This window comes from Accipiter gentilis, chromosome 17, assembly GCF_929443795.1.
Source record: "Accipiter gentilis chromosome 17, bAccGen1.1, whole genome shotgun sequence".
Lineage (NCBI taxonomy): Eukaryota > Metazoa > Chordata > Aves > Accipitriformes > Accipitridae > Astur > Astur gentilis.
The window spans coordinates 8,297,751-8,321,217 of NC_064896.1; the positions used below are offsets into that span (position 1 = coordinate 8,297,751).

General features: G+C 40.9%; 1 protein-coding gene across 8 annotated transcripts in view; it reads right to left on the reverse strand.

Annotated features, from left to right (window-relative positions):
- EYA3 (EYA transcriptional coactivator and phosphatase 3) overlaps positions 1-23,467 on the reverse strand; it is a 60,215-nt gene that overhangs the window by 15,459 nt on the left and 21,289 nt on the right. For 4 of the 8 annotated variants that reach the window (XM_049819788.1, XM_049819791.1, XM_049819790.1 and 1 more), the window contains 6 exons: positions 18,341-18,384; positions 15,236-15,315; positions 12,512-12,578; positions 11,570-11,712; positions 5,994-6,131; positions 1,311-1,393 (listed from right to left, as the gene is read on the reverse strand). In XM_049819788.1, coding sequence (XP_049675745.1) covers positions 1,311-1,393; positions 5,994-6,131; positions 11,570-11,712; positions 12,512-12,578; positions 15,236-15,315; positions 18,341-18,384 — 555 coding nt within the window. Of the gene's footprint in view, positions 1-1,310; positions 1,394-5,993; positions 6,132-11,569; positions 11,713-12,297; positions 12,393-12,511; positions 12,584-15,235; positions 15,316-18,340; positions 18,385-23,467 lie in introns of those variants that run through there. The other 4 variants (XM_049819792.1, XM_049819793.1, XM_049819795.1 and 1 more) reach the window with 4 other exon arrangements.

The following is a 23,467-nucleotide window of genomic DNA, read 5'->3' on the forward strand; positions in this document are numbered from 1 at the left end:
ACATCCCCCAAAGGGTTGAGAGATCTGACTTCCCAATGGGCACCTGCACAGGCAGGTTCTGCAGACAGGAGGCCAGCAACCACAGGGCCACTCCTCTGCCTCCAGTTTCTTAAAAAACGAAATTCATTATTAATGTTGTGACAGTAACAGGGGAGTATTGAGTGGATGCCAGGGCATCAGTCCACTCTGTCTGTGCTCTGGAATTTGTGGGTTTGTCTTGCATTTTACTTTCTGATACGAGATGTACTGACAGTGACAGAAAGTGGTCAATCCAGCCACAAGCGCTACAAGATAAACTTCCTTTACTCATGTCCTGACTTCAGCAAGCAATTATTTTGCATGCTGTGATGAAAGGCATCCATTTATGAAGACTGTTTAGGAGGAGATCACTGAGCGTCTGAAGCTGTGCTTGAGGATTTTAATTTCTGCTGACAGTAAAGAAAGCAGCCACCCCAAATGTCATGTCACACTCTTCTGGCACACTGTGCACTCCCAATTCCCTCAAAGAGCAACGTGGATTTGTGAACCAGGCGCATTGGTCTGCACTACTGAAAGAAAACCTTTTTTCCCCTTACAGCTCCAAGCAAGCTTATGTTAATGAAAGAACCTTAAAAAGCAACAGCATAAGCATACAAGGATTTTTGTGCATCCATTGCATTTTCCACAGTTCCTGTATTCTTCTTCTGCAACGTTGTGACATTGAAGGGTTCCTTTGTATATCTAAATATTCAGAATGGCAGTTAACCGCTGACAGTGCTATGTATTACCCACAGCAGGTCAGTCAGGAGGAAGGGCTCTGTGCTAGCTGCAGGGCTTCTTGACTTTGTTTTATTCTAGCACCATCAGACTGCACCTCCTACTTTACTGGGGTTTTTTTGTTGGTTTTGTTTGTGTACAATCTATTTTCCTTTTCTTGCTGAGGGAGAACAAAGGCATTCAAAAAACATCTACCTATAATCCTCCCTGTAGGTCTGGTTCTCAAAATAGTTCTATTGTTTCTTCTCCACTGTCTCTCTTGCAGAGATCTCAGTACCCTGTTTAAGATTCACCACACAATCTGCAGACAAGGAAACAGCTTTGAACAGATGAAGTGAGTTTGTTGTGAAGGCCAAAGGGAAAAGTGTCATGGTCAAAGAGACAGCAAGAGTAATTTTGCTGACTTCGAGTAACATACTGAGCCTTATAGCTCTAGTACCCATTGTGCTCCATTTGAAGTGATGCAAATATTTGGCCTTCCTTTGTTAGTTTCGAGTAATGTGTTAAACAAAGGTGAAGGAGATGCTGCACATAAATATAACAAGAAGTTTTACCTGTGAGATGCTGGCTACTGCTGATGTGGAAATATTGACAACAGTTGAGGATGTAGAGACTGGACTGGCATTGGTAGTTGATGCTGTAAAATTAAGAATTACTGCATTAAATGCTTCTAGAAAAGCACAAGAGATGAGACTAATCCAAGTTGTGAAGTAAGTACTTACTAGGCTTATGTGCAAGCATTTGTGCTTCCAGCAGCACTCTGCTTGTAAGAGCCAAAAAAGAGTTGGGGTGTATTTTGGAACCAGTTACATTTCAGCTGGGCTTACAGGGAAGGAGAGCTAGCATATCTTTAAAAACAGTATTTTCAAATGTTTCAGAAACCTTTTCCCTCCATGCCTGCTAAACAACTAGAGTACAATTAAAATGGTTTCACATCTTTACTAAAGGTTTTGAGAAGACAACAATCACATTGCGATGTTCTATTAGTAGCAACTGAAAATTAATCAGAATAAATCAGTAAAATGGATACGAATGTGTTTAAATCAGCTCTGATAAAAAAAAAATCTTTATGCATTGGACTTAGCATATTTACTCTAATTAGATCAAAAAATTTAAGGAAACAGTAAAAATATTTCAAATAGTATAAAAAGGGTGCTTCCTACTGGAGAAGGCAAACGTATCTTCCCGTATCTCTGTGAGACTACAACTGGTTTTTGGATGAGAATTTCTGAAATAATTTGTCAACAGCTTGTAGGACAAATTATTAGAGACATATAGTAGTTAGTATGAATTTTAAGATGTTTAATAGCCTTCATGTCACTGCATTTGCTTCTTCCAAAACACAGAAGAGGCTGCTAGAGCACCATCTGGGAACACCAGTCATTTAGCAGATTTTGTGGTTTTACAGCCACAGAGCCACTCCATTAAACGTTACTCCACATGGGGTTTTGGGACCCTCAAGGATTAATGAAAACAAATAATGAAATCAGTATGAAAAAAATCAGGATGTACTAAATCAGGTGCCACCAAGAAATACTTTCTTTTGCTAAACCTTCTTTCCTTGCACACATACAAAACTAAAAATCACTTTTAGATGCTTGTGAAAAGACTTGCAGAAATCCACAGTATCGCCTACTTTACCATCACTCTGAGAAAAGCCCTCACTTTCTGCAGATAACACCCATGTGGAATTCACCCCAAGACTGAAGAACTCAAGCTTCTGAAGACTTCAGTCTTTCTACCCCAGGGAAACAGACTCCACCACGAACTCTTAATCAATGTACGTTGTGTTACAGCAAGCACAGATACTACCTGGTGAACAGCTCCTGGAAAGAGGAATGGATCCAAAATATGCCTCAAAAAAGATGAAAAACAAAAGAAATATATCTTAAAAGAGGTGCAGAAATACACAGTATTTACAAGAGGTGAGAAACGTGAAGGGTGGCATCTCTGCGGAAGCAGAAACAAAGGTAAGTAATTAGCACCTGGGAATCCCCTCAGATAGGAGCAGCAGCGTTCAAAAACAGATGGGAGAGAATTCTAGGGGGAGAACATTTAGGAAAAGGAAAAAAGGCTGCACTGAACAGCAATAATGGTAATGAAGATAAAGTACCTAGAGTAGCTATGCAGCTCCTAGAAGCAGAGCTGTGAGAGTAAGGTACCCGTCACAGATACTCCTCATAATTAACTGCTAGAGAACAGGGGTTAGTTTCCAAATAAGACTCCTTCTAACTATACATGTTACGGAAATGATCAAGGCTATTATTACCTTAAGAAAATGTCACCTCCTAGGGCACTGCAAAGAGCAGGTCTCCAGAAAAGATCCTCACTAACGCAGAACAAACCTGCCGCAAAGCCAGAGGAGATGAACTATCTAGAAGACAGATTATTCTACCACCTCTCTCAAGATTATCATGGAGAGCAAACAGAAAGCAACTCTCATCTGTAGTGCTCTGAAGAGGCTGCTTCTCAACTGAGGTAGATAACAGAAGTTAAGAAATCATAGAAAAAAAGATTCCAAATGCTGCGATTCTGGCAAAAACAAAGATTCCCTCATATGAACTTCATTGTTTATCTTAACTCTGGTCTTCTTCCAACATTTCTTTTCTAATTACCCTTTATCTACACAGTGTTACACATCAGATCTTTACAAGCAGTGCCCACTACACAGATTAACCAATTCTTTCTGCACTGTGGGTCAGTTGCTTTTACTTGTGAATACGCCAAAACCATGCAAAAATGTTGTCACAGATGTGACAAAAGGGACCACTTCATGGTCTCAGGTTTAAAAGATCAGCAAACACAAGTATTGCCTTGAAACCGCTGTGACTTTTTCTTCTCTCCTCTCTTTCCTCCCTACTTCCAGACCTCATCTTCAGACCTTATATCCCTACCTCCCCTGCCTTATTCATCCCATTCGGTTTTGCTTCATTCATTTTCAGTGATGTTTCAACCTGCTTCATGTGCTGGGAAGGGAAATTGCAATTAACGCATTTTATGTGTCACTTGGCTGCTTTGCTCTCACAGGGAAGGAAGAGGCGAGGCAAGAAGCAGCCATTCCTCTCACATCGCTCCCAGTGCTTCCAAGTGCCTCTGTGATGTACCACTGCGGCCACAGCTCAGGTGAGTACAAAAAACAAAATTCTCAGTCACTAAGTGTATCTGACCATTTACCAGGGTTCAAATATCCCATTACTTCAGTCCACCATCTGCAGACTAAACCATACCCATGGACTGGGACAGCAGCATCGTACAACTGTGTATCACCCTACTATTTTGACTGGAGAGAAAAAGATAGATTTGCAAGAGATTACTAACAAAGCAACTTTGCCCATCCTTCCAGCTCCTGCTCTCCACTACCTCCCTTGCACAGGCCCAAGTACTGACCTGACCCCTCGGTGGGCTGCTTGCTAATTTGACAAAAAGGAAATGTAGCAAATCTGAAAAAGGAAGAGTTTCCTGCCAGTTTGCAAAAGGTTTTTCAAAAAAGCGGTAACATTTACACAATTCAGGTGACTTTTTCACACTTTCAAAGAGCAGCCTGCAGGGAAACTCTCCTCAAATCACACATTCTCACAGAAGCGTGGATCAAATGGTTTGAAATCTTTCTGCAGAGCGAGGCCTGATGGTGGCTCTGTTACCTCACCAGTCCCCAGGGATTCAGATGCTTGCCATGGTACCTCACTGGCAAACCTGCCAGAGGTCACATTCTGCAGAACCATTTCTGACCCTTGGTAATTAAAGCTGGTGCTATAATTCTGGTGGTGGGAGTACCTCAAGGAAAGTTATAGTTGAAGGAAAGTAGTATTTCCACTGTTGCATTGCTCATATTATAAATGTGAAAAGTAAATTAAGGATAAATATTACACTAGGCCATTACTGTCACAATGATGCAAGCTGAGCAAGTACCATGACATACCGCCTGGCCTTCCTATCAGTGAAAGATATGTTAAAATCCACTTATTGCTAATTTTAAGAGTTATTCCCCTTTACTTGACACTCATTAGACCACATCTGGATATGGCATTCAGTTTGGGGCCTCAAGCACAATAAAGATGTTGATAAAATTCAGTGGGTGTGGCAAAGAGCCACCAAAATGGTCTGGGAGCTGGAGCATGTGGCTTGCGAGGGGCAGCTGGGGGGAACGGGACTGTCCAGCCTGGAGAAGAGATGGCTTTGGGGAATCTGACTGCAGCCTGCTGGTAAGTGTACGGAGGTTATCAAGAAGACAGAGCCAGGCTCTTTTTGCAGGTGCACAGCAGGAGAAGGAGAGAAAACAGTCACAACGTGAAAGAGGGGATGCTCTGAGTTGACAAAAGAAAAAAAGTTTCACCATGATGACAGTCAGGCACTGGAATTGGTGAAATCTCCACCCTTGGAGGTTTTTGAGACCCAACTGGATAAAGCCCTGAGCCACCTGGTTCTGAATTCAGTGTCAACTCTTCTTTGAGCAGCAGGTTGAACTAAAGAACTCCTGAAGTCCCTGACTTATTCTATGAAAGTATGACACAAGAAATAGATTAAGAATTCCTGAAATTCTTTTTAAAAACTACAGAGAAAGAGACAAATTTTCACAATTCAGCACCCAAACATAAATGGCAAAAATCCTACCTAAAAAAAAATATCAATTTGCACATATTTGCCATAAGCAACAATATTCCATTATTCAGCTAACTGGCATATTTATTCCTAAAAATTGCTTTGGAAGCTAGCAAAATTCAGCACCTGGCTTAGATGTGGCACTTCCAGCAGCTGGAATATTTGTAGGCTAGTTCTATACTGAGAAATTCACTTTCTAGCAGACCTACCAACTGGGGTCGGGGAGGGATGTTTGTAATCTATGAAAGCCATCTACCTCCAGAATTAATTAAAAAAAAAAAAAAATCCAATGGCAGTCAGTGTATTTCCTCACATCAAGCTAAAGACCACCAACAAAGAGCTTGAGCTGCAAGAGCATTCCCAGTAAAGGCATGCAAGAGTACAACATTTAGTTTCCTCTCCCCTTCCCATTTGCTCTTCACCCTGTTAAGTCCATCAGCATGGCACCAACAAGCCAGCCTGGTGCATACAGAGGTATGTAGCAAACACAAAACCACACATACACACGCACAAAGAGAAAAGAGGCAAAGCGTAAAGAAGCATGCACAAACCAAGAACAAACGTGCAAGCCTCTCTGTTTGTGGTATCTGGACTCAATTAGGTGGAGAGAGATGCAGATAAAAACCATGCCAAGTTACCTTCAATGGAATAAGAATAATGTGCTGGGCTGGGCTGGCTTGTGGTTAACCCTGTAGTGCAGGTAAGAACACTGTGCTGACTTGTAGATGGAGTCTGAATTAAACCACTTTCAGGTTTCATACCTGGCCACAGTGCACCTGAATCAGATAAATTGGACCAGTTACAAACAAATATGCTGGGACCAAACAGCATGCTGCTACCTCAGATTAGGATTTTTGCTTGTCACAAAAGCAAGTAACAAATCACACATGGAAAATGTTTAACTTCTGCAATAGTAAGTGCTGACTGTCAGGCTGTGCATGGATTAGAGCTGCTGACAAAACTGGCTGAAAAAGAGAAAATTAAAAGCACCAACAAGACCAATTTCCAAAGCTTTCCACTAAAAATCTATTAGTGTCACAGTAAGATTCACTGCCACATCGGTATAAAGGAACTGCTAATCCCTCTGATGTTTGGACTGAGTTGCACAGCACTGCAAACAACCTCAGCTATCACATAGCAAGGCTGAAGTTGGTACCTGTTAAGGTCAAGGTCAATGTTTCCACTACTTCACTGGGCTTTGGGTTGAATATTTGAAAAGAAGCCACAAGTCAGTAATTTTCATAGACTGACAACAGTGAATATAGAGCTCAAAAAAAAAACGAGGAAAAAAAAAAATCTAAATTTTTCTTCTAGATTTCCTGCCATTCTGGAAAGCATTTGTAATAACGCTGGGCAAAGCACAGAGAGAGCAAAGTGACTGTAATTCATCCGTACAAGGCATACAGTTCGTAAGCAGTGTGGTTTCAGCTCAGGTGCTGTGTTAAGGCCTAGTCTACTGCACTGACAGGGTGAAAACAGTATCTGACTGAAGTAACTCAGCTCAGGCCTGGTTCTTCAGGACCCTTCAGGCTTTTGTTTAAGTGTTTCCAGACCTACAGCCAAAGTCAAAGGCATTTCTCCCTGGCCCTGGTTAGAAAGCAGGACTATCACTTCAGAGGATCTACTTAAAAACAAGCAGAAGTGTGCAAAGCAGAGGGACAAAGGTTGTTTGGAGCTAGACACAAAGTTCAGGGCCAGCAGAAAGACCACCCTCCTTCTTAACCCCCCCAAAAAACAGTACCAAGGCTGCAAAAGCCAGATGCAGCCTTTCACCCACTCTAGCAGGACAAGCCACAGGCTGTGAGCTCTAAGTCTCTGACCCAGAAGACATGAGAGACTCTCTAGAGCTGGACAAGAGCAGCAACTTCAAGAGCTTGCTCCATGCTGCAGCTTTGTCAGAATTAAATTCTGCAACGGCTCTTTGATTTACTTACATACCTGATCTCAAACTGTCACCTATGAGTCAAATTAAGTCATTCACCTATCTGTACAGCCGCACCAGGGTTTTGATTCTTTGACTCTGAAGTTGCATCTTCGTTACTGTTTCAAACCTCTAGAACCATGATACTCAGCAAACAAAACGGAAGACTGATTTAGGAAAGACTGTAGATATATTGCAGAAACTCCAAAATAAAACGTATGGGGAACAGATCCTCTAAGGAGAGTGGGAGTAGCTGTATTTGTTTAGTCTGGAAAGGGAGTGCCACAATCTTCAAATAGGTGAGTAGTTTTTAGAGGGGACAGTAACCAACTTACAGTGCAAGATAGATGGACAAGGAGCAGACAGCAACATAATGAGGCAGTCACAGAACACACAGAAGTACCTAATAACTGTGACAATGAAACATAAACCAACTCTGAAAGCTGCAGGATAATTATCACAAGAAGGGTAACACCAGGTCAGACACAGACATCAGAGGTGTTTGCAGGGTTGGCTGGATGCAAGTGCAGGAGCTGATTCAGGTCGTGTGTTAAGGCATCTTTCAGCCCCGCTTTCTATGACTGCCTCTTTGTCATCTCAGTATAGACACATTCTACTTTCCATACAGCAAGGCACACGCTTGGCCTGGTGGCACATATCCTTCCCTCTTGCTCTGCAAGACAGCATTTATAAGCTAGCACAGCCTCAAGGATGACACAGAGGAAGCCAGCCGAGGGAGAATGAGACCCCTCCATGACCAAGAGCAGCACTGCAGCTGGAGCAGAAGAATGTCACGGGACACATGTACGTATGTGGAAAGGCCGCATACAAGACAGCCCATCACCTGTAGTTTTTTCTTGAGTTAATGTAAACCATCAGAACCACAGTGTTTCTAACACCAACTTACAGCCACACATATGCAGGTTGTATGTCACCACTCTTATTTTAATGCTCCTTTAATAAAATCTCTCCAGACCACAAGTATGTCCCATGCAGAACAATGCACTAAACAGCATCAAAGTATTACAACACAAGGAGAGGTGACAAATTGGCAAGAGCATAGGTCATCTCTTCTCTGAGAGCAGCATCCTGACCTGAGGCATCTCAAGACTATCCTTGTGTTTGTCAGCTTGCTTGAATTTCATATTTAAAATACATTTGCTTTGTTCTAGTTAGATAATCCACGATGCCTTCTTTTTGGCATAGAAACAAATACACAGTAGAAAGTCATGCAAACCTCTGGAACAGGCCCTTTGATGCTGGTAAAACATCTGACCAAGCTGGCCAAGCCCTCACCTGCTCAATAGAGATTTTGTGAGCAGAAACAATTTGTAGAATTCCCTCTGCACTGCATGTTCAGTCCTCTACCCTCTACCTGTCCATCACACCATACAAGGTCCATGTTCTCAGTATCACTGAGCACGTACCACTCCAGTATGATTTCCATTACTGGAAATACGACTTTTAACATCTTCCTAACACTAAAATTCAGACTAAAAATTCATGTATTTAATAATAGATCTCAAAATCCATACTAAGACATTTCAGTAACTGATGACATTTCAGAAGATGTTTAACAGACAAAAGTTCCTATGAAGTCAACAGAAAATGCTCATCTCTTGCCTACATCTTCAGAAGAATTTCTGCTGTTACATTCAGAGTATAACACTGAAGCAGCTAAGTACACCCAAATTCCAGAACCTCTGGATTAAAAAAACCCAACACCCCGCCGCCCCCAACACAGTCACCACCACTATCACCAACAAAACATCACACACATGCACAAAACACTAACAAAACCCCCTACATCCTTCCCCCAAAAATTTTATAAGTAAGTAAGTCTAAACCACCTTTTTAGACATTTTGACCTAACACTTCAAGGGAGCATTCCACCTATTTACACATATTTGCCTTTAAATTAAAAAAAAACAAAACATGACACAGTAAAATACCTAAGAACATACAAAGCAGCCTCATTGCACTATCCACAACAAACACCAAATAAATGAAGTAAAGAAAACCACCAGCCGCTGTTCAGACGTAGAAAAAAACAGTACAACAAGGCACTGAAACCAAAGTGCAGGCACCCAGGGAAGAGAAGTGTGTTCCACCAACCATAACATGGGGTTGGGCACAGTTTGTTGGTAACAGACCGTTGTGACAACACCCAACACTACAAACAGGCGAAAGGAAAGGGAACAGAGCGTTTAGAAAGAAAGCACACAAACTGCACTGGCAACTGAAGACCTGGATATGGACACAGCATCAGACTTCTGCGCACAGGTTCAGCTTTCCAGCGGAAAGCTCTCCTGGGGGAATGAAGGGAGCTCAGAAAACACAACAGGCAGAGGCCTTCACCTCCCCAGGACACGTAACACAGGGTAAACTAGGTCCTCGTCCACTAAAAATCCTGAGATCACCATCATGGCAGGTGGTGGTTGGTTGTTTTTAAAAATCTCTGAAACTGCCGTTTCAGAGATTTTTCATGAGTTTGAACCTTACTGGCAGGGGCTGAGCTAGAAACGCAGAAGCAGCAAATACCAACAGCCACGCAAATGACCCTATTCTTCTGAAGGGCCTTGAGTTGCTAATAAAACAGCCCAATACTTATACCCTGCAATGCTCCCACTTCATGGCAATCAAGTGATCAGTCAGAACAACGTATCTCAGCATTAATAGTGGGCAAATGAGATTTGGCAGATACTGTTTGATCAAACCCTTGCATCCCAGTTACTACAAAACCATCGTTTTCTCCTAAGGATCCCTCAACCACAAGAAAACTCCTTTTCATGAATCCCAGGCGCAGATATAATGAAGAAAAAAAAAAGGTATGTAGATTCATTTTACATATTGACCTTTCTCATAAAGATAACAGTTTGTGCCTTATTAAACAGAATTAGTAATGTAACTTATGTCTAATAAAACTAAGCCTAGTTGTATCATCTTTTGTACACCATCTTTCAAAAACACTACGACAAATCAATTGCTTTGTAATTTATATAAAAGTCCTTGTCCTTGTTAGTCCCAGCTAACAAAAGCCATAAATGTTGCTGGTTTTATTCAAAGGCATCTAGTTCTTCAGCTAAAGAAAAATTCATCCTTTTACACTTCAAGATACTCAGATTTTAGCACTACAGATAACTCTTTAAGAGGCTCTGTTTATGTAGTTATGCAGCATGACCACAAGCTCCTGAGATGGACACTTCATGGCTATCTCACAGCTGCACAGCTCGCTGACAGCACACGTGGTGCTCCTCCAGGTCACCTGCATGGAAGGTCGATGCTCTCCCCTCTCATTAGAGCTAGGTGCTAAGGGGCAAAACAGCCTCTACCACCATGCACTTTTGAGAGCTGGCAACAATATACAATATTTACATAGGAAACCAAGCAGGGCAACATAAAAAATGAAACAAGTTAAAATGTTACTTTTTAATAATCAGTCATAAAATTTCATACCTGCAGGGGATAGTCAATCCTGATTTTTTCCCCAGTGCCTGATGCTTTAATATACAGAGTACAAGGAAAGACCAGGCAGCTCCTTTCACTAGCTAATCCACCCAGAAGTTAGATGTCTCTGTCTGCACTACTCATCCTCAACTCCCTTTATACATCATGGAGAAAGATGGCCATTATCTTCTAAAACAGACCAACACCCCAGAGGTGTGTCTCTCCCTCCACACACTATAAAGGAAGCACAGGGTGCATAGCTCAAACCCTGTCATCATGCTTTAGCTGCTCAGTTATGACAGGACTCTTATCCTTCAATCATTTGCAAAAACTGGAATGGCTAATAGAGGGCTCAAGTATTAGAGCAACTTAAGCAAATTTATTTGCCTAGTAAACTTGGAGACATTTTAGCATGAAATCTACATTTGGTGAAAGATGAAATAACAAAAAATTCTCAATCCTGGCCAGCAAAAAGGAAAGGAAAAATACCTTCAGCAGAGATGCTGTAGTATGGGGTCTTGTGTGACTTCACTGACAAGGAAACTGCACAAACACAGCTATACCACAACTAGACAAAATTATGATCCCAAACTAAGAACCATCTGGCAAGTTTCATGGGCAGACATCCGAATTAATGGCCAGGAAAACAGCTTTGTAAGAAATAATATTTTATACTATGAAGTCCCATCAGTACTGTAGATACCGACCTACAATTTTAAGTTAGGCATGTGCTCTCGTACAAACTCCTCTCTCCAACATACCTGTTTAAGCTTAACATTGGCTTTTTAATGAGACATAAGACAGTAACTGCAGGCACTGAGAAGTCTTTGAAAGGTTACTTCTTACCAAAAGGAGGTAGTCCGTAGGTTTGGGTGGTCTGGGGGTAGATGGTGTAGGGCTGAGACTGCTGTAGTGCTTGGTACTGAGTCTGACCAGGGTAAGGGCTCATTGTTTCCGATACAGGTACAGAAAGGATATGTGCATATGGCCTTATTAAAAAGAAAGAACAAAAGTAAAAAAGAACTATTTACATTATGCATCTTTCAGCCTCCAAACCAGAAGACACATAAAAAAATTGCTTCAGGAAGAAGAATCAATACATAGTGACATGTGCTCTTAGTGTAATACCTGCTTGTATTTCCCAATACGACAGGCTCTTGGTTTTATGTATGCCGCCTGTTTCTTGCCGTGACACCAGGGGAAACGCTCTCCTCCATGATGCCAGAGCACTAGTGCTTATTCCTGGACTGGGATGGCAGGGCAGGAGGGGAAGAGCAAACTCCCCATTCCAACAGGCATGAGCTATTAGTTTCCCTTATCATGCCTCACACCACCAAATCCTAAAGCTAATACAATATAGTAGTGCGTGTTAAAACCAGTGGAACACACAAAGAGACTACACAAAAGCAAACACAGGGGATTAAGGCCTACTATGCTACAATGGGAAGAATTATTAAGATCCCCAAATGTGGTAAATGACCAGAAAATCCTATATTCCCCTTATATATGTCCAGTTTGTTTGTTCCTCAAATATTATGGGCATTATTCAACAGGACTATTGTGTTGTTAATTACTTGAAGTGGCTCATTTATCCTTGTGATCATAAGACAACTGCCACTGAAGCCAAAGGGTGACTTCTGTCAGCTTCAGTGTCCACAGCAATGAGTATCTGTTGCCAGAAGACATGAAAGTATGATTTACAGCATTACAGAAACGCATGAAGATGCAAAAAGATAACTTCAGAAAGAAGTAAGAGTTACAGCATTTAGTAACAATTGTTCGACTTACTTTGCAGAATACATTTGTGAGGTATAATCATTTGATGACCTTGGGATATATTCAGTGCATGTCATAACTGGAAAAAAATAGTTAGTATAGTTACACAGGCAATTTCAAAACCCAACAAATAATGACAATTAAATATCAGTATGCACAGTACATTTTAACCAAGACATAGGATTTACAAAGGTTTTTTAGTGCCTTGAATATCTGTTTCAAAGCAAATTCTCATACCATGCACTGTTAAAACAGCACAAAAATATTTTTCTTGCCAGTTCACAGCACGTAGATGATTCAGTCAATACTAGTTCTCCCTTTGTAACAGTGCTCTTTACCAGCTGGTACCGTCATATTTTGCAATTCTCATGAAAAAACTGATTTCAGCCCTGCCCAAAACCTTACATATACCAAAGGGTCTTCATCTGTGCTAAGCTTAACATTTCTTTTCTGTGTCCCAGAGCAGAGACCAAAGCAGATGCTTGTTTTGCCAAGCTTTCCTCTTCCCTTCCCTTTTCTACATACTCTACCCAGAGCATAACTCCAGCAATCTGTTTTTCCTTTAAAAATGAGCGGCTCCCAGCTCAACAAATTTAATCCCACACATCAAGTGACAACAGGTGGAGCTGCAGTGCATAAGGCTCAGAGTTCAAATTCAGATGACCTCTAAAGAAATCTGGCAGTTACATTTAACGGGATGTTTCCATTTTTCTGCTTGAATAAATCCACAGCAATTGCACTCTAAAACTGGTAAGAAAGAGTCACTCAGGCTGCAAATCCAAGGAGTAAATGTTCAAAATCTTCTCACTTAGCACTGCCTATGGCTCTAGTATACCCCATCCATGACAGTTCTTAATTACAGCATTCTGGGTTGGGGTGAAGGGGGCTTGAGCTGGTATGTCTTAACCCAAGAGCCATTAAAAAAAAACCCTGGATTCAGAGCTGACCTGATAAATACTCAGCTGCCCATCAAACTAGTAAAGCAAGAACATGCAGGACCCCTGGCACAGAATTTGGCACTGTACAGCCCCTCTGGCACATGCCACCCCCATACTGCAGTGATCTCCAAGCTAGATTACTTTTGTGACTTTAAATCTGAACAGTACATGGGTTTATCAGTTTGGATCTACAAGCACCATACCCAAAATCTTAACAAACAGCTGTGCTGCTGTGGATCCAGCTTATTCATCTGACACCAGTTTGGAAGGAGGCAAAGCACCCAGGTTCCAACCCTGCCTAAGAGGGATCCTGGATAAAAGTGTATCTCTCGTATAGGTCCAGGGGCCTGGATCTTCCATCACTAACATGACAAAAGACTGTTCTTTCCCTCTCCCTTCTGGAGTGAGACTCATCTAACAGCCTTCAAAAAAAGATACGGTCACAGATGGCAGCATACTTTGCCTTGGGATTTGCTCCAGGTGCCAGTGATGTGCTCCAAGTTGGGCTTTCCCTATCTGGAACAGTCCTACATCATTGCTCTTGTATCATCATGTAGTTAGCTCTCTTATCAGTTACATCCACTAAGGGGAGCAATTTAGTTTGCACAGGCAACCCTAACTGTACCATTTGCATTCTGCTACCTAAATAACTTTCTCTTAATGTAATCTGAGCATAAGCAGCTGAGAAATACGAACCATCAGCCATACGCTCTGCACCTTCTGAATGCTCTATGAATCACCTCCCTCTAGTCCTGAGTGTTTGCCTTTACTCATGGTGTGAAGCCCATGTAGTACAAGGATACAACAGGAAACACAAACTGGGAACTTTGGAACCTAAGGGTTTTCATTCAACACTTGTCAGATATCACATCCCTCATGCAAAAAAATGTATTTCTTTTTTTTTTTAAAGAATGTCAATATTCATCTGAATAGTAATGTAGTAATGGTATTTCTAGAATTCTTATTTTTAAAATAGCATATAAAGAATCAGGTAATGGTGTAAAAAAGAAAAAGCCCACAATATTACTGAATGCAACTTCTGGAATTTGTAAATGACTTATCCAGTTAGGCAGCAGATTTTGCAGGCTAAAACTTGTGGTAACTCCTGCAACTGCGACATCACAGCACATTGGTTAAAATAGTAAAGATGAGTTAGCAATGGAAAGTTACACATTACATATTTTCAGTCAAGTTGAGATGATTTTCACTCATAAATAAGTATGGGTAGTCAAAGGTATTCTACACAGGAATCCTACTTTTGTAATAACCTCCAGCCCTCATTTTTCAGAAGAAAGGATACATTCCACATCTCACTTACTATGTAATCTTTTTATTTTCTGCCTCAGTTTCTCCTCCATTAATTTCATAAGGAATTTCTGCAGACATTCAATACAGTTCAGAATATAAGATTAACTGTATGGCACAGTATTACAAAAGACCCAACCAGCTGTGTAGAGATAATGATTTATAAAAATAACATCTTTTAGAACAGACATTATTATTGATCAACTGAAGCCCTTCCCTCAAGAAAAATCATGTATAAGGCAGATAAGACATAGCAGTACCCAGCAGCAAGCTGGGGGGAAGTGACACAAAAAAATCTCCTAGAGGTATTTGCTTACTATCAGGCACTAACGCTTTGTAAGCACCACAGCAAACTTTCACTTTACAATTGATAGTGAGAACAGGCTAAAGATTACAAGGAGGAGACAAAGCTTGTGCTTGATGAAGCAAAGTAATGAGACCAGTGGGAGAAAAGAGGAAAGACAGTGGTAGCAGAACTCCAGAAGATACTTACTCTCACTGGACATGGGAAGGTTTGAACCAAGGCTTGAAGATTCAGGTTTCTGATCGCTGACTTCTGCGTTGCTCACATGACTGCCAGGACAGACTAACTGTTAGCATTATGAACTCTTACATTAACATCCTTGGGCATAATAACCGCTAGGTGCAACCTCCCTAACCAAGGCAAACTGACTCTTAGCAGAAACTACCTCTGCACTCTTTGATATTTCACACAGAGATCCCAAGAGAGAGATTTGCAGCTCTATTTAGACATTAAACTGTTACCATCTCCAGCACATTTACTCACCAACTGGTCTTCCAAGATAAGGCAGTAGATTCACTGACAGCTCAGCAGACCTAGCAGCTTGGGAGCCGCTGCCTGCAATGGCAAGTATGAACTTCTCTTCTGCTGCCTGGGCACAGACTTCTGCTCCCCTGTGTCAGCTCAGACACCCTTCAGGCTCTCCATGAGAGTTTAATTTGCTCATCCAGCACAAAAACTCTGCAGTTATTTTTGCTGGGATACTGAATAGACTCAGCTTTTGGAGGAATCCAGCAAACACCATGCTTGGTGCACACCTGAGCTACAAGTAGAACTCCCCTTCTCAGCATCAATAAGCAGCTGTATTGGCTCCTTCACCTTGTACAACTGCAGCCTGAGAATATCTGAATAACACACAGATGCCCCAAAACTTCATGAAAAGCTGTGTGGCAGAACTAGCAATAATAAAACTAAAGCCAACAAGGCAATTATAAAAGGAAAAAGCAGTTTCATTAAGAAATTATCTGTACTTCCTGCTCTACATATAAAGCAAACATTGACAAGTAACTGAAATGGTGCATGAAAAATCCAAAATAATCTAGTAACCCACATATATTTCTTAAGTACAGAAGTGACAGCCAGTTCAAGGATGCTTCAGCACTGGTCTTCAGGGACAAACCCAGCAGTGACGCAACCTCCCATGGATACAGGAGTCTGTGACAGCAGGGCCACGATATACCACTCACAGTAGCATTTACTTGGCTCCTGCAGGCTGCAGGGAAGGAGAAGCTGAGGAGTGTATGATATCCACCAGCAGTGCCCTGATAGCTCCATCCTCCCCTGGACTGCTCCTTCAGGCAATGACAGGCCCCTTTTGTCCAGCTCCTAGCTCCACGATGGGTTGGAGATAATCCCCTAGGGCAGGAGGTACAGCTTACCTGGGACAGCGTAAGGGGGGAGTTGGCCAGTGAAATGCGATGGGTTTGGTTATAAGACAAGTGAGTTTTCTTCCTTTGGCTGGTGAGAGGAACTGAAGCTTAACCAAAATGTTTTTTCTCCCTGAAAACCTTTATAATCAAAATCCTTGAAAATCTTTCTCAATACTAGTGGATGAACAGACTTCCATAATATAGCATGAGTTTTGCAAGAAAAGAACATATTTCTATGGAGACTCAGGCTATTTGTGTACTATTATTCTTGGTGGAAAAAACATGCTGTGATTCTGTGGCACAGATAGTCAACCTACGGCTGTTAAATGGCATGAAGTTTGCAAGCAGGTTGAGAGCTGCTCATTATTATCACTTCCCATGGAAAATGTAATAGATAAAATAATGTTTCTGACCATGCTATACCAGCCCATGTTTCTGCTCTCTTTATCACTTCTGCTCCTCAACACATGCACCTGCAGCTCTTGGGACACATCCATCCTAAGTGCTCTTACTCTCCATCATCTACAACTTTTCAACTGTCACAGACTCAGATAAAAATTCTCACTTGCACTGTGGCTGCCTTGCACCACTGAGAGCATCCCACAGATCAGCTGAGCATGCTGTATTCACAAAAGCATTAAGACTCTTACAGATGCTTAATGCTCCCAAGACAGGACCCTCACTGGATACAGCTCTTCCCTTCCCCACTTCCACAATTCAGCTAAAACAAATACAGCCAGAGTATTGACATAGGCTGAAAATCATGTTGCTGAGGAGAAACAGGTCTAAGAAATTATTTAAAATTATTCCACAGGTCAAAGTTAAAATCATATATAGTTTTATCAAAATAGAGCCAGAATATTTAAATAGAATATTTAAGCAGGTGAGAAATGCAATTTTATCCCCCCCCCCTTCTATTTTTAAATACTATACAAGGATGTTTACACTCAAATCTTGCAGCTACTGGCGCCTGTAGGAAAGCTGTGATTGCACTGAAGCAGAGTAACGCGCTGAAGGAGAATCAACACCATTCACCCCAGCATGTTGAGACCTGCCCATGCTGCCCCCAGCTCCTTTGTAGCCAACAGAGAGGAAAAAATCCTCTTAGGATATGGTTAATCTCTCCTCATACTGGCTAGAAAGGGAGCTTGTAGTGATTAGCGCAAATTTCTAACTTTTAGACATACAATGAATTTTACTGCTTGCTCACTGTTTCCTGCTAAAGTATTCGCTTCGATTTTTTTAAATAATACATACTAATGTCCCCATTCAGGGCTTCGATATATCACATCCACTCCTTCATGAATGGCACACACAGTGTTCCCTCCTCACTCACACTGGGATGTCAGAGGCTCCAAAAAGAAATCTTTCTTCACAGTATTTGCTACTACTCACAGGAACAAAATAAACCCTAATATAGCTATTCTCACTATATGTAATAATAGCGATTAATTCCTAAATACGATATACATCAGAAAGCATCTACTGAGGCTAAAAATAGTACAACACAACAGCTTTAAACAGAAGAGGCTATCAATTTGAGAGGGTTTAATTTCTCAAAACAGTTATACACATAGTTTTGCTAAGAATCATAGCACAGATATTATTAAAATATTCTGAATCTCACCAGAATAAATGCATATTATGTGCAGTACATGACAGTCTCATCAGACTGTGAAAAACAGGATGCTTGATGATGCAATTAAGACTCTTTGTAGCCACTTTTATAAAAGCTTAATACCAAAGGGCCAGTTAATTTTTTTTTAGTTGGGAACTTAATCTCAAAATTGTATCAAATACAAAAGTGACTTATATGTGCCCTGTCTCTGTGAAAAATAAAATTATATGCAAGCTTCTAAAATGGAAGCTTATGATAAAAGAACATTAATAACTGTTCCACACTAAAATCAAACTCAAAATTACGTACCTCAAGCTTTGTTCTCTGGATTCCTGCATCTTGGCTTTTTTCACCTGCAAAGACAAAAAAATTCATCGACACAACTAAGAGCTGTCCTTGACAGAATCTATGCACACACAGCTCCATTAGCACATCACCACTGGTTACTATAGAGTTCACATTAGTGTTTAAATACAGAAAGCCTTGCATTGAACTTCAGAGCTAACCAGTGTAACCATGGGTTCTTCATCTCAAAACAAGCTTTTTCCTAATTAGAAAACAAGTGCTAAAGCTGAACATGTTAGCAAAATTGCTATGTTATTTAAGTAAGTAACAGATGATGGGATATACAGCTACAAATGTCTGATAAGGACAATTTTATGAATTGTCCTTATGAATTGTCCTTTTATGAATTGAATAAAACAGCCATAAATTTTAAGAAAATCTTACTCTGCACAACTGCCATAAACATGGGTCCTTTGCTTTTTCCCCTCCTCTATTTAAATATTACATAAAGATAGAAACATGAATATTTTTTCTGTAATAAGTTAGGAGTTCCAATTTTCATTGCTGAGTAAAGAACAATACAGCATTTATTCTGTTTTTGTAGGTGGCCAGCTGGATCTAGTTCCTATATAGGGTATTACACAACAGAAAGCACTGCCTTGAACACAAATTTGGTTTTCTGCATGCAGGCAGAACTTTGAAATCGGTGGCAGGATGACAGGGTTAGTTTCTGTAGCCTGTAGTCTTTTGAGCAAGATGTTCCTGTGATATACTGGCTTTTCTTTCCCCCACCTTCTCCCTCTAGCAGAAAGTTTTACAGCCTTCCATGTTTCTGGAGCATGTTTAGATGCCAAACTTGCTGCTTCAGTAGCCAGCTGCACTCACTGTTCATCCTGGTCCCCGCAGGGCACTTAGTAGACAGCACTGTTTAGCACATCTTCTGTGAACAGGGTCTGGGAAGGTATGTGCTGGGTACCAGGCTGTAAAGCCCTCCGAGTCGGATACAGTAGTCAAAGACTGTTGTCACATATGAAACCCACTAGCATAAAAACTTCACCATGTTATTCAAGTTTGTCTCTCTCAGGTGAGTATAAATAAAAAGCCAGGAAAATGCAATTTAAGCATGAGAGGTCAAAATGTGTTCAAAACCTTTTTTAAAAAATAAATTAATAAAATACTGGTGAATTCCTGTTGGGTAGGGGGAGCTGGGAGGCAGAGGTACAAAAAAGGATAAAGACTCAAGGCAGCAGCAAGGGGAACGGAGTAAGCAAACAGTAAGGATGGAAAGGGGAAAGCTGAAAGGACAATCTTCTCTCCCTGATGAAGCTACCAGTATTTTAGAGCTCAGTCTGCTTTCATCTCTGTACCAGTCTTGCTAGCAGCTATTCCCTCTGGCATTTCACAGCAGAACACTACAAACTTCATTAGCACTCATCACACACACAAAAAAGGCAAAGGCAATGACAAAACACTATGGCAGTACAATGGCTTAGATAGCCTCCAATCTTCTGGCATTCATCACTTCAACCTGAGCAAAGAGCTGTAACACTGGCATTGAAGTTAACTCCTGTTGTGGTTCCTTAGCCCCACAGCTTCACAGACTTCTCCAGAACACCTCTCCTGCCTGGCTGGGAATACACGCTACTTCTGGTCCCCATTGCCATGAGGTCCAGGGCCTAAAGGAGCAGTATGAGCCTTCCCCACCTAAAGATGAAGTTAACTACAGCACTAAGGGAAAGCAGACTAGTGTTCCCCCAGTTCCCCTGGGGAACCGAGTTATCAGAGCATGGCTGCTGCCCATCCATGGTGCCCCTTAACTCCTTTCGGTGTCCTTCTGTCCTGCAGCAGGTGCTCCAGCTCCTCCCTGAGACCCTGCCACCCACTCCTGAGCAGGGATCTCAGCCACCAACACTGCACCAGAGAGCTCAGGGTACCAGACTGCCCACAGGGTTCTTAAGGAAGGCAGATAGAAAAAAATTAATCACATCAGAAAAAGAAATATCAAACTGCTTCAGACCAAAAGTACATTGAGGATAAAAATAAAAATTAACTTAAGAGTTGGCAGCTTGAATTTTGGATTTCATAGGCGGAATGCTGCTGTTTCCAGTCAGGTGCTCGATAAAATCTGGCTTCGTCAATTCAGTAGGTTTTTTTGATATGGGAGGTAGACAGAGAAATCAGCTCACTTACAAAAAAAAAACCAACTACAAAACCAACCAACCAACCAAAAAAAACCCCAAAACAAACAAACAAACAAAAAACCAACAAACAAAAAAGAAGCAAGGTTTTGCAAGAACACATCAGTTTTATTGACATTTTCATCACAAGCAGAATGGAACAGCTGTTCTTAGAACACCTCTCAATAGTCAGGATTTGAGCTCAAACCACTGTTCTGCTGACTTCGGTTCCTGGACTGGAACTTCTGCCTTGATGAGTATCTACACTGAAAGGCCATCGAGCCTTGTCCTCCTCTGATGGGAGATCTTCCCCCTCTGCCAGAAACATGCCCATAGTGTTGTACAGAGAACAATATTTTAAATGAGTTTTCCTTTAAGTCAGTAGTTAATTTCTTTTTAAAATATGAATAAATATCTGGAGAGGGTTTCATACTCTCTTTAAATGGCTCTGGAACATGGGATAGCCAGTGCGAGCATGCAGCATAAGTGAAGAAAACCAGCAAATTTTAATTTCAGTCTATCAGGTTCCTGCCTTAACTGGCTAGCCTTGGCTAGTCCCCATCTCTGTAGATTTTTAAAAGAAATTCTCCCTAACGTCTTAATGCTAAGCAATAACATTTACAAAATCTTGAAACTTTAGTGGGATGCAAACCCTATTTTCTATCCATCACTAATCACTGCAACTTATGCTACAAATTTAAGTGGGAGGGAACAGTTTTAAACAGTCTTTCATGAGCTTGGAAAGCATTTTCTCTCTCTCCTGCCACATGTCATAAAACACACAATGCAGAAAAGGCACCTAGTGACAATAACTTAAGGATGATGTTCAGGGCACAATAAGAGTGCTGCCATGATGCGCTATACTCCCAGCTGAGCCCTGTACGATCACATGCCAACCCCAAACCCTGCATGGGCCACCTATTCATCCCCTCCTGCATGAGCTTTAGAAAAGGCTGCTGAAACCTCTTCAAACTCCTCTTTTCAAACACACTTCCCTCTGAAAACCTCTGCAGAGATGCTGAGGGGTTTTTTGTCCCCTCTCAAGTGACAGGATCACAGTTTGAAGACTTTTCACACAGGAGAAATGAATTTACTCTTTTTAAAAATACGAAAAAAAAGAAAAAAGAAATGAAAACAAGGAAAAAGATGTGGTCTACCTCAATGATTCAGGTTTCAGCTTTAGCAACTTCAGACATTATCTCACTAAGCTCTCCTGCTGCACTACAATGAATGATGTGTCTCATAAGGTACGTCTTTGCTCCTACCTCCATCTTTTTACTTCACTATCAGTTTTGGGCTTATGTTGATTTGAAAAAAAAAAAAAAGTAAAAAAATTAGGTCAGGTGACACATACTAGCTGATCCGTACTCCCAAATCACAAATTTCTATAACTGAAAATCCAAATTATTCTTTGTGCTGGAAAACTCTGTTCCTGCCCCAGATCTACCAGCACTGCAGTTCAGTTCTATTTACAGTCAGAATCAAAACAGAAACAAAGTATCCTAACATCAAGGTAACAGTTGTTTTATGACTGAATCCAACTCTCCAACTGATATTCACAGGCTAATTTCCAAGCCCAAGCAGAACCAGGGAAACCCCCACACTCAGAGCTAGCCAACAAGCGAGGCAATGACTTGTTGGAGCAAATGCTGCCAAAGCCATTTAAGACCCCAGCAATGTCATGAACAGAGGACTGCACACAAGTCAGGAACACAGAATTTTATTGCAAACCCTTTGCCAATTTCAATTAAGAAAAATCTGCAGCCCAAACACATGAACATTGTTTTTTTTCTACAGTTTTGGCAGTGTTGGGTCTTTCTGGAGCCCTTCCCAACATCATGCTCTCCCTATCACTGACTCCAGCTTGCCACTGCTGTCCAATACAATAAGTTGTTCCAAACCAAAAGCAACCCAGTGGATGTCTGCAGTGAGTGTAACAGAAGTTCACCATCCCTTATAAAAAGATAGCTGTCATTTTCTAGCATTAAGGATTAAATACAGTATTATAAAAAATCAACTACATGCATTCACAATGCATTCAACAAATAAGAGGTTACTATACAGGACTACTTCTAAAAACTAAGCCAGAATAATAACATATTATAAATTAGTAATTCTCATTAGAAGGTCAAGAGGTCACTTTCGATCATTTTCCCCCAAACTTCCCTTTGCTGTTTTATTTCCCATGTCTGTTTCTGTTTACTAGCACTGCAGCGTACACAGAAACTTTTCCATTCTGGTTCAAGTCTGAAAAGGGAAGAAACATTAAAAAAACAGGACAAAAGACACGCTTGTTTAACATGCCAGGCAGCAGTACGTGAGGTAAGTGAGAAGTCTAACATTCATTTAGAAAAGACACACTATACATTTGGACCAATTATTAGCATCGGTCCACACCAACACAAGAAAATGACCTGGTTTCTTTTTTTATTTTTTTTTTTTAAAGTAAAATACATTGAACTGAAAGCCTGATGACTTTTCTATAGGCTCCTTTCTGGATTCAGTTATCAATAGTTTGCCATAAACATTATTTTTTGAAGTAACATACTAATCTTGTTCCCATGAGTAAGAAAAGCAAAATGATTTGGGAAAGAAAACAAGTTTATACAATATCAATGTGGGGCTACTGGGCAGGCAGGATTTTGCAAAGCTGACTTCAGTTTTCTTTTTATTAGGAAAATTAACTTGTTTCAGAAATGGTTTCACTACAAAAAAACCAAAAAGATTGTTCTTTTCATTTCCTCCTGCAAGAATGTGCCACTATACTCAAAATAATACCATGTCACTTATTAGTTGCGATCAATATAGTCTTCTATTCTGTCTCAGAATGACTGACTGGCATAAAATAATTGAAAGAAATTACCAAGAAAATCTTCAGCTGAAAATTACAGCAGAATCTGCTTACAGAGGATGTGTTCATCTACTAAAAATTAGCTCTACCCTGTCTCTCATGCCCTGAAGAATAAAATTTTGT